Source organism: Budorcas taxicolor, chromosome 16, assembly GCF_023091745.1.
Source record: "Budorcas taxicolor isolate Tak-1 chromosome 16, Takin1.1, whole genome shotgun sequence".
Classification (NCBI taxonomy): Eukaryota; Metazoa; Chordata; class Mammalia; order Artiodactyla; family Bovidae; genus Budorcas; species Budorcas taxicolor.
In genome coordinates, this window is record NC_068925.1 from 64,989,046 (window position 1) to 65,004,269 (window position 15,224).

At 42.9% G+C, this 15,224-nt stretch overlaps 1 protein-coding gene across 1 annotated transcript in view; it reads left to right on the forward strand.

The window, feature by feature from the left end:
• The first annotated feature begins 5,015 nt into the window (after positions 1–5,015).
• The window catches only part of LAMC1 (laminin subunit gamma 1), a 121,166-nt gene continuing 110,957 nt past the window's right edge, over positions 5,016–15,224 (forward strand). The window contains exon 1 of the mRNA XM_052654250.1: positions 5,016–5,707. Within this exon, the coding sequence (XP_052510210.1) occupies positions 5,293–5,707 (415 nt within the window). The 5' untranslated portion in view covers positions 5,016–5,292. The remainder of the gene's footprint in view (positions 5,708–15,224) is intronic.

Sequence of the window (15,224 nt, forward strand, 5' to 3'; positions counted from 1 at the left end):
AAGCCAACTTTTCCACTCTCCTCTTTCACTTTCATCAGGAGGCTCTTTAGTTCTTCACTTTCTGCCATTAGGGTGGTGTCATCTGCATATCTGAGGTTATTGATATTTCTCCTGGCAATCTTGATTTCAGCCTGTGCTTCTTCCAGCCCAGCATTTCTCATGATGTACTCTGCATAGAAGTTAAATAAGCAGGGTGACAATATACAGCCTAGACGTACTCCTTTTCCTATTTGGAACCAGTCTGTTGTTCCATGTCCAGTTCTAACTGTTGCTTCCTGACCTGCATACAGGTTTCTCAAGAGGCAGGTCAGGTAGTCTGGTATTTCCATCTCTTTCAGAATTTTCCATAGTTTATTGTGATCCACACAGTCAAAGGCTTAGCTTATTTTTAAAGTCTTTATTAAATTTGTTACAATATTCCTTTGGTTTATGTTTTGTTTGTTTGGCCCTGCGTCATGTGGAATCTTAGTTCCCCAACCAGGGATAGAACTGGCACCCCCTGCATTGGAAGGTGGAGTCTTGACCACTGGACCACTAGGGAAGGCCCAATAAAAGCTTATTTATCTGTCTATTCTCTACAGTAGGATGCATTCAATATTTGGTTGGCAGAATAATAAAATTTTTGAGATGTGAAATTTTCTGTTCCTTTGATGGGAAAGATTTTGGGTAGGGAAGCGGTTCAAATTTGCTCCTAACTTTTGGAAACATTTCTTTCAAAAATTGTCTTTATATTAAGAAAATTCTAGTTTAAATCTTGTGGATTATGATATGTGTTCATTTTTTGCCCTCTCCCTTTTTAAACTAGTATCACAAGTAAAGATGGCTTAAACTGGGTATGTGGAGTTGGATGAAGGGAACGGGCTTTACCTCATAGAAGAGGAATCCTGTCTTCACTTGAGCCTGGCCACAATGATATCTTATCTAGTTATGCTTGGACTTGTACCAAGGACCAAGAAAGGATCCATAGCCCTAACACTAAGAATCATGTGTAGTGAGTGTAACTCTGAAGAGGGATCTTGTAATTCTCTCCTGCTGTTGTTGTTCAGTTGCTGAGTTGTGTCCAGCTCCTTGTGACCCCGTGGACTGCAGCATGCCAGGCCTCCCTGTCCTTCCTTATCTCCCGAAATTTGCTGAAATTCATGTCGATTGAGTTGATGATGCCATCCAACCATCTCATCCGCTGTCATCCCCTTCTCCTTTTGCCTTCAGTCTTTCCCATCATCCGCGTCTTTTTCAATGTATCATATTAATTCTCACCTGATTAGAAATTCCCATTTGATAATCTCAAAACCTTGGAAGTTTGAGAAAGCTTTCCTTTACCCTTTTCTCATCCATGATCTTTAAACAACAGAAAAGAAAATAGCACTGGGCAGGCATCCAGAAAGTGCAGGCTCTCTATTCTCTGGGATCCTTAGTTTCCTCAATCCTATGTGTGCTATGTGCTAAGTCACTTCAGTTGTGTCTGACTCTTTGGGATCCTATGGACCGTAGCCAGCCAGGCTCCCCTATCCTCAACCCTAGACAATTACTATTCCTTGCTTTGGAATTATTTACATTTTGAAAAGTATAAAACAGAATGTAAATATAGACTAACACCATTATATTATTAGTTGTAACTGTTATCTTTAAGTTGCATTCTAAAGATAAAAGATAAAGCTTGGGACTTTCCTGGTGATCCAGGGGCAGATACTCCACACTCCCAATGCAGAGGGCTTGAGTTTGACCCCTGTTTCCCAGGTGGTTTCAGCAGTAAATAATCTGCTTGCCAGTGCAGGAGATACAGGAGACCCAGGTTCTATCCCATGTCAGGAAGATCCCCTGGAGGAGGAAATGGCAACCCACTCCAGTATTCTTGCCTGGAAAATCCCATGGACAGAGGAGCCTGGAGGGCTACAGTCCATGGCGTTGCAGAGTTGGACATGATTGAGTGATTAAGCAAGAGCACAGGAAACGAGATACCCACATGTCTCAACTAAGACTCGGTGCCAAATAAATAAAATATTTTTGAAAAAGATAGAGTAATGTCTAGACTTGGAAAGAATATAGGGAAATGAAATCAGAAAGACTAAGGGACGGAAAAATAAACACACTGGCAATTATAAAGGATAAAAAAAGGGCCAAGATGCAAGCTGCAAACGTCAATACAAACTTTTAAAATTATTTTTCTAATTATATAGATCACATAGTCTCAGGCTTGATGTAATGGGCATCTGGGGTTTTTTTCTGCCTTGTAACCTGCCTCCTTCCAGCAACAGCAACCTCTTTCCTTGGAGAACTGCTTTTCCTAAACTCCAAGGTTTTCACATCACTCTTTTCATCTTGCTAGGGCTGGGTATGCTCAGGCATCTGCAGTGACCCGGGTCAGGGGAGTCTGCATCCTTCCTTGAAACTGATTACACAGATCCTGATGGGGGAAATCTCTGTTCTCTGAAAAAAAAATTTGGAGCTCTTTCCTCTATACAATAAACTACTACCTTCCTTCATCCTACCATTCTTGCAGTATTAAGATACTGGCGATCATCCCTTGAGGGATCTGAAACCATTTCCCCCACATTGTCACATTTTTCTTCTAAACACCACATTTGTTTACCAGAGATAATGAAGTTTCCAAGCAGCTAAGAACATGAATTAAGGACTCAGAAATTCTTTGAAAAAACAGGCCAGCTTGAAGTAAAAGAAAATCTCAAACATTCTCACTTAAAAAAAAATACTGTCTATTTAGTTAGCAGTGGCATCTCCAGGTACTTAAAATACTTGATTTGTTATCATCAGTGATCTAGTTAGCATTAAAAATTTTCAAATTGTCTTAATTTTTCTTTTAATCAGGATTCAAACAATGGAGCAAAAAAAAAATTTTTTTTTACCATCAAGCACACACTAGCTAGTTACATTTTTATCTCTCTTCAAAACAGATACATCCTTGTCACACTCTCATGATGAGCAACAGAATTCAGAAATCAATTCAAAGTCTCTTTATGTGCTTTACAAATACCAGATGAGGTTCTGGTAATGAAACTGTGGGGCAGATAAGCATAAGTAATAGCTTTAGTTACCCTTGGACATCAGAACCCAAAAGGAAGCAGTGACAAGAAAACATGTATGTTGACTCATAGATTTTGGGCTCTCCATTTCTTCAACTATTTTGACTTGGCAGTAAACAAAAGGAGATACACTGTTTGGTTTGCCAATATCTAATACAATACTGAAAATTTATAAGGCAAATGTACTAATATATGTATTTAAATAGTTATTAACATTACAGATAATTAAAATTATCTGTAGCTCTATTTACAAACTAACATCCTTATCTTTGTCTTTTATGTCCTTGTTTGTTCTCAAGAACAATCAAGGACTGAGAGAGAATATCACCCCCTCTAGGTATAAATGAATATATTTTGCTTCTGACTCAAACATGAAAGGATGAAAAAACTTTGTTACCCACAGATCCACAACCTTCTTCAACCAAAGAGCAGATGCCAAGGGATGAGGAGTTACAGGCTTCTGAGTCATGCTTAATCTCCACCCACCTCATCAAATAAATTAACAATATAAGTGATCCATGTATCTGCGAAGCAAGCTCACCATTCTGACAAGTCCCCTAACCCGCTCCCCTCCCCAAAACCATCACTCTTAAGGTCTTCCTAGAATTAACGCTGACCCCTATCATAGTAACCTTACCAACCGAAAGGATACTTATTTCATCTTTTCCTATCCCCACCATCTCTCTCTTAACTGGGTTTCTGGGTACAAAACTAGATATTCTCCGCTCCCGCCCCCGACCCAGTGCATTTATTACTGTTAAGATCTTGTAAAGTTAAAAAAAAAAAAATCTGTCTCAGGAGCATCCACCGCGTACACCCGACTTTGCTCCGGGACGCCAAAAGTGATCCATCCACGTTTACAGCGCCCTCCCTCTGCGTCTGTGCGCGTCGTATCAGCACTGAGTAGGTGCCCAGGTTCTGATCTCGGGCTAAACCTCATGATCTTCTGGCTGAGGTTCTGTGAACTGAGTCATTCTGGCAAGGAGAATATTCCGTGACTCAGCAGGCCCGAAAAGGAGGATGTCAGATCCCAGATCCTTTCGAGTCTTTTAAAGGCAAGCTGGGGAACATAAACAACACAGTGGAAGAGTTTCGCAGTGGGTCTGCTGCGTACCCAGGGGAAAAAATGCCGTTCCACTCCCAGCCTTCTCACTTCCTTTCTCGCCCCTGTTAAAAACCACGGGCTACGCTTTAACTCAGAGGCAGGAAATCACTTCAGAAAACTCATTCTGATACTGCGATCCGGCTCTTTAATCTCCAGGGACCGTGTCAGCCCCCTGACACCCTGGAACTCTGCTAGGAAAGCCCTGAAGCCGGCCGCGAGCAGCAGGGGCGATTCCAGGGCCGGCCCTGCGGCGAGGGGGCTGGGAGGTAGGGCGGACACCCCACCTCCCTCCGCAAGGTCGAGTCCCTAAGGTCCCCGCCCCGGGGCGCGGCCCGCTGGACACTAGGATGGACACCTGGCCTGGCTGGGACCCGAGCTATCTCGGCCCAGACCGCGCGGGGCCCAAGGGCCAACTCTGAGCGTCCATCGCCCCTCCGGCGTCGCCGCTATAAGACCCCTCCGTTGCCCCCGCCCCCAACCCCGAGTCTTCCTGGGGACTCGGCGTCAGGGGACCCTGCTGGCCATCTCCCGGATGGGCGCCGGCTCTCCCGGGCCTCCGCGGCCCTCCCGGCATGCACCGCCCCGTCGCCCCGCCCTCCCCGTCGCCCCGCCCTCTCTCCCGACCCCGCCCACCACTCGCCCCCCTCCAGGCCCCTCCCCCGCCGACCGCGCGCCGCGGGCTCGAGCGCGAGGTGCCGCCGCGAGTCTCCGGGGCGGACGCGCAGTCCACGGCGCGCGCGGAGGGCCGGGGAGCGGCTGCGAGGACGCCGGGGTTGGGCTTCCTCCTCGGCCAGACCCCACCCCACCGTGCCGACCCCACCCCCAGCTCCTTCCTCCCCGGGGGCGCGCGTGCGCGCGCGGGCACGCGCTCGGAAGTCGGTGGTCGGCGGCGAGTTGCGGGCTGTGTCCCGGGTGCGAGAGAGGTGCGCGCGGAGCCCCTCTCAGCCAGCCGCGCGGTTCTCGCCCGGGGCGCCCACCCGCCCGTTTTTCTCCGGTGGCAGAGCCGCCTCCACCGCGCGTCTGCAGAGCCCGGTCACTGGGCCCCGCGGCTGAACCCGCGCGGAGCGGCCTCCGAGGGACGCCGCCGGGCGAGAGGAACGCACCCACGCCCTGGCCTTTGCCGTGGCCCAGCGAGGGGGCGGCGGGATGAGGGGCAGCGACCCGGCCGCGGCGGCGCTGCGGTCGCGGGGCCGCTTCTGGCCGTTGTTGGTTGTGCTGGCGGCCGCCGCGGCCGGCTGCGCCCGGGCAGCCATGGACGAGTGCACGGACGAGGGCGGGCGGCCGCAGCGCTGCATGCCCGAGTTCGTCAACGCCGCCTTCAACGTGACCGTGGTGGCCACCAACACGTGCGGGACTCCGCCCGAGGAGTACTGCGTGCAGACCGGGGTGACCGGGGTCACCAAGTCCTGTCACCTGTGCGACGCCGGACAGCCCCACCTGCAGCACGGGGCAGCTTTCCTGACCGACTACAACAACCAGGCCGACACCACCTGGTGGCAGAGCCAGACCATGCTGGCCGGGGTGCAGTACCCCAACTCCATCAACCTCACGCTGCACCTGGGTAAGCAGTGACAGCCCCGTGCGCCCTGCTGCTGCTTTGCCCGCAGCCCGGCTCCCGGGCCACCTTCACTCCCGCCTGGACAGGTGCCCGAACAGCCGCATGTGGGCTCTCTGCTCCCCAGCCTGGGCCACACAGAAATTCCCTTCTCCAACTTCTACGCTAGATCTAATACCTAACTTCCCGCGAGCCAAGATGCTTCCCGCCAGCATCTCTCTGTCTCCTTTCCTCTTCTAACTTAGCCGGCTTTTCCTTCCTTAGATTATTCGCCATTTCAGCTTCTTTGGTCCCTCTTTTCCTGAAGCATGAATCAGAAACCCTCCTCGCCCCCCTCTCCTTGTCCACCTTAAGCACTTTTACCTTGTTTAAAAGCCTTTCTCTCCAGGCTTGAGGGTGATTGCTGTTTGCTCTGCTGAATACGCTAGAGAGGAAAGGTTAAGGGGATTTGAGGGGAGCAAATGCGTTTACCACCGCTGTTGCCTACGTGTAATTAAAATAGAAGTTCACTTTTAAAGTTATTGTTCTTGAAAGTTGTTCATCTTTAATGAAGGGCCACAAAGCGATTTCACGGCTAATCTCGGTACGGAGAAAACAAAAGGAAGTATCTGCACCGACTGCAATTGTTGGGTGAAGTTTGGTCCCTGAGTAAAAACACTCCCCTCACTGCCTTCCCTTTTGCTTTGATTCAAGGCAAGTGTAGAAGCATGTGTGAGTGACCTTTTAGAAATCAGGAAAGGGATGTATAGAAAACTTCATCGCTGGGTGGTAGACGAGGATGGACGTGTTTATCTCAAAGAAAAATCATGTTTGATTTGGGTCAGTTTTTCGTCATCATTGGAATATACAGACAAGCTGAGTGATTCATCATTGTGTTTAACAGAGTAACATATGCATAAGAAACTGACATTTGACATGTAGAGCTTAAGCCTCAGTTAGGTTGAAAGCCATGATTTTACTGGTAGCTGTTTTTCAGAGAGAACAGGATGCCAACCCATTCTTCTATCACATCAGGATAGTTCTGTAAGGCTGGAAGCATGATTTGGGGAATCTTTGAAAGGAACTGTTTTGTGAGCACATGGTTCTTTTGGTTGTGGTTTTGTATTTTTCTTTCCACTGCTCTCTGGTACATTAAGTTTTATGTAAGTGTCAAGATTCCAGAGAAAGTACTTGAAAAGTGAAGTTAAATTACGGTGTGTGGAGTAAGTTTTAGAAAAGCAGTATTTAGCACTTTTGTAGTAAATATTTGTAGACAAATCGTTAGGAAGATGAAACTTTTCAAAAATACGTTTATAAACTGGAACTCTGAGGCACCCATTTTTCAGAGATGGAAGAAGTAAACAGTTCAGTTTTCCAAAGATATTGGAAACATATAGAGCTAAATTGTATGTTGGAACAGGTGCCCTTCTGAAGATTCTGCAAGAGACCAAGGGCCTCCCAAGACCTTGTGGGGCTGCTCTTAGCTCTTTTCTCCTAAGTGTTATATCTTTAAACTTGGCCAGAATTATTTTTGAAATTTTTATCCATTTATTTTTGTTTAAATTTTTGTTTTGTTAAAGTTGCTGTGTTGAATTTTGAATCTCCATCATCTGTTTTGAAATATTAAACATTTCGAAGCAAAATCATGGCCGTGATGTCTCACATGCCTGAGATTCATTTGAAAACTTCTGCATAAGAATCTCTTATGTAGGTAAAGATAGGGCTGACAGTCTGGACTTTCTGAATTTTCTGCTGTGAGCATTGCATCTGTTGTTGTTGAGCCACTAAGTCGTGTCCAACTCTTTGCAACTCCATGGACCATAGCCTGCCGGGCTCCTCTGTCCATGGGATTTCCCAGGCATGAATACTGGAGTGGGTTGTCATTTCCTTCTCCAGGGGATCTTTCCGACCCAGGGATCAAACCCCAGTCTCCTGCATTGACAGGCAGATTCTTTACCATTGAGCCACCTGGGAAGCCCTTGATCACTTTGTAGTGAAAAGTTATTTCAGGTGACAGTGTAGGAAGGTAGATTACTCAGTGATTACTTCTCTGTTAACAAAGATAATGTGTTAAGTAAGACAGTATCTGTCAAGTTAGCTTGCTACTCCTGGGTGATGGATACATGCCTTTGGGTCCTAGTGATTGAATGCTTGAAAGACTTTTTTCTCTGAAAATGTTGTATATGCTTAAACTTGTTTTGCTGAAAAGTTCTTCAGTTTTTGGTAACATTTTTGCTAAATGAAGTTCATAAAACTGTAGATTTAAAACTTCTAAGTAAAAAGTTACCTAAAATAGTTTTCATACAAGTGCTGTAAAAACATTTTCTTCAAGCTTTTTAGGCAGACAATTTCTAAAAAACTTGATAAGAACTTACTGTACTTGTTCTTGGAAGGGAAGGGAGATGTGTGTGTAGTGGGGTTAGATGTTTCAATCTCTCTCTATCCCATCTCTTTTTTAATGACAAGGATATATGTATTCATGCATGTTGTGCTCTCTGACTTATGGCAGATAGACAGGATTTTACGTATTGGATGTTTAATGTATTCACTCCCTAACTCTAGTTACTCCATGGGCTGTAGGTAACTAATTATTTCCCATGAATTCAAGGACCATGACTGTTTGTGCATCTGTTAAATCTCCCATCCAGTTCAGATTTCGCATACCCTTAAACAAGTGATGCATATTGTGATCTGCCCTTACAGAGCATGTGAAACTACGGCAGCAGTGTGAAAGAACTAGGTCTGGCCACCACTTTTCTAGCTTTCCTTTTAATGTTGAGCTTTTCTAGCTTTCTCTTTAATGTTGAACTTTAAACACAGTAAACTTTAAAATAAGCAAAGTCAGTTCTCACTTAAGTAGTCACAAGAAATATACATACTTTGCCGCTGATCCTGTCTTTTTTTTTTTTTAACTGTAAAAGTGAAACATGACATAATGAATTAAAACAGTATAATGACTAGTGTGTACTTCATCTCCAGTTGCTAAGTTGCCCTGGAGACTGTTGCTTACAATTTCTTTTGTAACATTCCAGAAACTTTTCATGCATACACATGTGTGTGAAATTACATGATCATTTTAACTGGTCCTCTTTTGGGTGGTGAGGCATATTTTAATAGATGGCAGATACAAATTAGATGGTTGTACCATTATCATCACTTGTACGAAAGCCAGGAAAATCAGCACTGATTTTGAAAGCAGCCATCTCTTAAGTACCACATACAGTAATCCAGGGTGCAGGGTGTAATGTATCCTTAGATATAATGAGTTACAGTTGCTGTGGGATTCAGAACCACATTTTCTGCCTGTTGTGAAGAAAAATCTCAGCCAGGCACCCTTTTCTAAAAAGAAGTTTTTCTTAGTTTGCCTTCAACTTCTGGATCTTCTCTCCTGACTTCTATATGAATTATTCAACTACTTTTTCACAGTTTAGCTTTGGGGTTTTATAAGTTATAGTGAGTTTTATCCTTATCAGCAGAGTAGCTGATAGTAAGATTGTAGCTGAGAACCTGTTTATTAAAACAACCTGTTTAATAAACTTGGTAGTCATTTGTAGGTGAAAACTTGGCAAACTGGGTCTTGATCTTGGAGGAGGGTACCTTTCCCTCTTTCTAAAAACAATTATATTAAGGAGAAGAGTGCTTATAAAACCAACTCAGTCAAAGTTTATGGAACTCCTAAAATTTATACCAAGATCAGATTGGTGTCCAAGCTCGCTTTTATAAGTTTCGAGGAACAAACAGTGATTAAATGATGCTTTTAAGCTGTATCTAAGATACTCTTTTTTGGTGTCTAAGTTAGAATAATCGCTATATAAGGAAGGATATTGCACTTTATTCTGTTTGGTCCCTTAATGTATATTTAACAGGAAAAAACGGCAATTTTTTTTCCCCAGGAAAATCTTTGCAAGGTAGGTTCTGACTCTGTCAGAACTCTGGTGACTTCACTGTGGTATTTGTGTACCCTGAGGGGACACTATTTTAGTTTGTCTCACAAAGGCCTGATTCACATATTGCAGGTTTCAACTTGAGAAGTTGAGGAGCTCTTCTTTAATGGCCAGCAGTTGGTGAACACAGTTTTATAAAGTCGCTCTTGGCTGGTTTCCTATTCTACAATTCACTGCTTTTCGTCCAAATAGCTTCTTCATGTTTCTAGAGTATTTAGAAAAACAATGTACACATTAGGAGAAAATTCTGGAGCTGTAAGCTCCCTTCCACCCATGATTTTGTCGTTGACTGCATTTGTGGGAGGGACAAAGCTTGTCTATTTCAATTCTAAATCCTCTTAGGAAGTCAGATATACCTTTTGCTGTTCACTCCTCAGCCTTGTGCATACATTCTCACATTACTTCCAAGTGTCCTGCAAACATATTTTAAATACCTACTAAATGCATGGTGCAGTACCTGACAGAAGGGTGTAGAAGATTGAAGGTCCATTCTTTAGAAGTTTATACTCGATTAGGTGGAATTTTGGCTTCCCTGATGACTCAGATGGTAAAGAATCTGCCTGCTATGCAGGAGACTCAGGCTCGATCCCTGGGTCAGAAAAATCCCTTGGAGAAGGGAATGGCAACCCAACCTAGTATTCTTGTCTGGAGAATTCCATGGACTGAGGAGCCTCACGGGCTGTAGTCCATGAGGTTGCAAAGAGTCAGACACGACTGAATAACTAGCACTTTCAGTTACTTTCGTTTGGAATTTTCATACCCAGATATAATGCCATTACAATACTAAATCAGGAGGGCCTTTGTAGTATTTTAAAGCATCCAGTCAATTACTGATTAGATTTTCATAACTCATTGAGGGAAGGGGAAGATGAGGACCTGAGGTTGTGATTTGCCAAAAATTACAGTGGCGGTAGGTTTTTGACTCAGTCTAACACAATAGCTCCTTCAGCTCTTAGCTCCTCTAACAGATCTCTCAAAAGAATAACTAGTTTATCCCAGGGCAACTTTAAAATACAAGTTCATGTATATACTGATTCAGAGATACCAAACTCCCTTGGTTTTCCTTCTCCTGCCTCTGTTCCTGTCCACTTAACGTTTCTGAATTTCTTTTTTCTTTTTTTTTTTTCATGTTACTTACTCTTCTTGAATGAACTTATCTTAATCTGAAGGCTTTCATTACTGTTGGCAAATCAGTGGATTCTAAATTCACATTTTCAAGACAGTTTCTTCTCCAGGTTGGACATGGTCAGTTTGGGATGTCCAGAGGTCATGTCCAAAACTAAATTCATTCCTTATTATCTTATCCAGTTCAAATCTGTATCTTAATGAAATGAAGATACAGCTAAATTACTGTTTAGCCCTGAGACTCTCATCCATTCTTTTGCCAAGTGAAGAAGTGAAGTCGCTTAGTCGTGTCCGACTCTTTCCGACCCCATAGACTGCAGCCTTCCAGGCTCCTCTGTCCATGAGATTTTCCAGGCAATAGTACTGGAGTGGATTGCTATTTCCTTCTCCAGGGGATCTTCCCAAACCAGGGCTCGAACCCGCTTTACCGTCTGAGTCACAAAGACCGTGCTTTATAGGCACCAGTAAGGATTACTGTTTGGCCGGCAGATAGCATCCACTGCTGAAAGTCTCTGGGCAGCTGTAACTCCATCACTTTCTTTCCCACCCATCCTTACTGCAGTCTGACCAAGACTCCACTTTCACTTCCTGTATCCAGCCGTTACGTCTCTTGGATCCTTATCTTTATCTTGCTTTACTGTAGCTGCCCATGGAATTCTACCTTGATTACTGCAGCAGCTTGCTAACTAATTTGGTGGTCTTTCTGCCTCCAGTTTTGCTTTCTTGTTTGGGCAGCCATTGCCTGGGACTGAGCACTGGTTCTAAAATGCAAACCTGTTGATGTTATATCCTAGCGAAAAATTTCTGCAGTGGTTCCTCAAGCCTTTAAGATAAAGTCCAGACACCTTGTCATGCTGTGTAAGGTACTTTAGGGTCTGGACCTTTTTAAACTTCTAGGCTTATCTTTTGTCATTTCATGTGCTCAGAGGGTTCCTTCTCTGGTTTGGGACACTTCTCCCAGGTGTCACCACCTTTAGGAACCCTTCCCCAGTTTGTTTCTCTTATCCCTTTCCATCCTATTCCCTGGCCTGGATTAGATCTTCCGCTCACACCACCCTGTAGGTGTCTACCACAGCACTTACCACATGGCATTGTCTTGCTTTACTTTTCTCCACTTCTAGACCAGGAGGTTTTTGAAGGCCAGGTTGGAGATTTATGTTTTTAGTTTAGTTGCACATAAGGTTAGTTAATTGCTTGCTCTGCCTCAGCACCATACAGATTCCTGGGTGTATAATGATTCATTGGACATTGCCCTGACCTTCTGGAACTTGTGGCTTAGATGTGGAGTCCTAGGTCTCTCTCCTGAGTGTGGGCAGGCAAATTATAGCCCACATGCTAAATCCAGCCCTGGGCTGCCACCTTTTTTTGTATGGGCCATGAGCTGAGAACAGTTTTTACATCTTTAATTGGTTGAAAAAATCAAAAGAAGAAAAATAAGGACACATGAAAATTATATGAAATTCCAATTTTAGTATCTGTAAAATTCCTTTGAAACGCAGTCAAGTTCATTTATTAACGTATTGTCTCTGGATACTTTTGCACTGCAAAGGCAGAGTTGAGTGTGTCAATATGTCCTGGCCCACAAAGCCCAAAATGTTTACTGTCTGACCCTCTACAGCATGAGTTTGGTGACCTCTGCTTTAGACGGATGCATTCAGTGTTACATAATAAACTTTTAGGTAAAAGGTGCACACATAGTGAGCATTCACTTAGTTCACCATTTGGAGGGAGGCTGAAGGGTTTATATCTTCAATGCTTAACAGTCTGTCTGGCATAGTGTTCAATAGGTATATGAAAAACAAGTAAATAAATGAATGCCTGAACTATAAGAAGCCCCAAAACAGTCCACATTAACTTACATTCTTCTCAGTAACAGTTTTGAACTTGTATTTATCAGTGCCATCTCTTCATTTTCTTGAGATATATGCCGCTGTTAATATGGTCCATAGTGGTTTTATTTCTGTAGCTTTAAAGAAAAGTACTAAGTTGGGTGTGGAACTGATACAGAATTGAAAGATCTGTGATTGTCCTTTTTGGGGGGCAAAAATTAGACTTTTATATGATTTAAAGTTAGCTGGATAAATTTTATGAGTAAACTATATGCTCAGATTTGAATCTCCCTTGTGACTGTTCCTGAAATTTTAATGTTAATATTGTGTATTTTTTCTTTAGAAATAGACATAAATTTTATTTTAAAATATGTATTCACATGTCTGTTGTTGAAATAGACTCTAAAAGGCTATTATTATTAAGCAGTTGTGGGGTAGGGTTGCAGTGAAGTATCTTTATTTGCTTATTGTGTGTGGCATTTTTAGTTTATTTAACTCATTGGGGTGCAGTTGGAATACAGGGATACTGAGGCATGCCTTTTCTGCAGGATAGTGAAGAACCACATTAAAGTGGGTAGACAGATGAATAATAACCACTTATTTGTCTAGAGTTAACAGGCAGCAAAATCAACAGATGCTTCTTTCCTTGGTTCTTGTTTCCAGCTGCACGTAATTGACAGCTCTGCTGCTGTTCTGTTTGAGTTTTAGGAGAAAGTGTCAGAATTTAGAGCAGAGCTGTTTATTTATTTTTACTGTCCAAAATTCTGGAGGAGATTGTTAAAAATAAGAGATTGCAAATCTGTCCCTTATTTTAAACTGTCGTTTCAAAGGGTAAAATTTCAAGATGACTGTGTGCTAGTTCCATTCCTTTACCTGAATTTCTTGCTCTAAGATTTGTAAGAGGGCCTTGCTAAGATTTGCAAACCTCTCCTTTCTTATAAAATGATCAAGTTAGATGTTGCTCATTCAGGCCTAAAATGGACAGCTTGCTAAAAGGGGTTAGCAGAAAACTCATTTATAGAAATGTTGCTGAGGTTTTAGAGTTTTGTGCCAGACTGTGGTGACACTAATTAAGTATATCTGCCTTTCTTTCCATGGACTCTTCCAGGGGGACCAGCCTAAAATAACTGGGTCCAGTCAGCCTGGTGCCCTATGCAGCTACATGTTCATGAATAAAATAAAGCAGACTTATCTCTTTCTTAGACAGGGGTGCTCTCAGATCTCTTGTGGCAAGGCTGGGAGATGAATTAGGGGATTTATATTATTTCTTTTAAAACTTAGGAGTTGTACATTCCCTCAGCTCCCTGCTTTTACTCTTTGTTTCCAGCTGCACGGCTGCTTCCTATTATATTGCAGTCAACATTGAATTTTTGCTGTATCATCTTTTTCTGAGTTTTGTTATTTTATCTTCTTTCTGTTTTGCAAGTTTTTAAAAGTGAAAATTCAGAATCAGCCTCCTTCACTTAAAAAAAATTTTTTTTGGAAGTAAAAAATACAAGTGGTTCTGTGTAGAGTTAGGGACTCAATGACTTTTGTTCGTGATGATAAATCACAGTGTACATGAAGAATGATTGCCCATGGCAGTGACTATAGAGATGCCTTCAGTGTTTTCAGAGACATGATCATTGATCAGGTTTTCTTTTTCTCCATTATATTTCTCACTTTACGTTCTGTATCTTGAGTTGCATCGAGATTACATAGGTGTATACATATATATAGATTCAGAGCCATACATTTAATATTTGTGCACTTCATTGTATGTGAATTATTATTCAAATTAGAAAAAAGAATTAAGAAACATTTCAGTCTTTTAAAATACAAAAAATATATAGGTGATTTTTTTAGTTTGAGGTGTGATTTTGGTTTAAAATAGGAGAGCACAGAATCTGAGACTTAATCTAAACTCTCTTTCTCTTGCCGTCTTTCTATGCCACTAGCAGTTGCTGGTATTAATAGGCATTAAGAAATGTTTTTTTGAATGAAAGGATGAACAAGCCAACCAGCTGATCTTCATTGAGGTGTCAGCTGATTTTAACTGACGTACCCACAGAGTAGGTTTAGAAAAGCATTCAGTTGAGCTTCATAGTAAGTCTCGGGAAGTGGAGTGTGGGCAGGTGTGCAGGGTGACCAGTTCTCTTTGCTCTTCTCATCACTACCTTTAACCAAGTAAGGATTTGGTTAGTCACCCCTATGGATAAAAGTAATAGTAATAAAACATGACTGGTGACTGCTCTGAGGTGGAACAGGTTGAGTTTAGGTTGGAATTCAGATCTGCTGTGGATAGGTTATGCTCTTGCCACCTTGCCATGTTAGAACAAGCCTGGTAAGTGATAGAGAGCTGAAAAGGACTGTTTAACTGGGCAGTGAAATGAAAGTACACCAAACGGGGCTACTGAGCCTGGTTTCTCTGACATATCTCTGCTTGAGTGCTGGATTTGGATTGTTTCTTTAAAAAGGATCTTTGCACTTGTGAAGAAGAGAGGTTTGTTAGCAATGGAAAAGTACTAGGTTTTGGGTGCTTATACTAGCTTTATATTTAGCTGTTAACAGTTCTAGGAATTTCTAAGGAATTTATTGAATTTCAGAATGAGATCCTGTGTTTTGTCAGTGTCTACTGATAGGAAAAGTGTACCACATAGCGCGTTT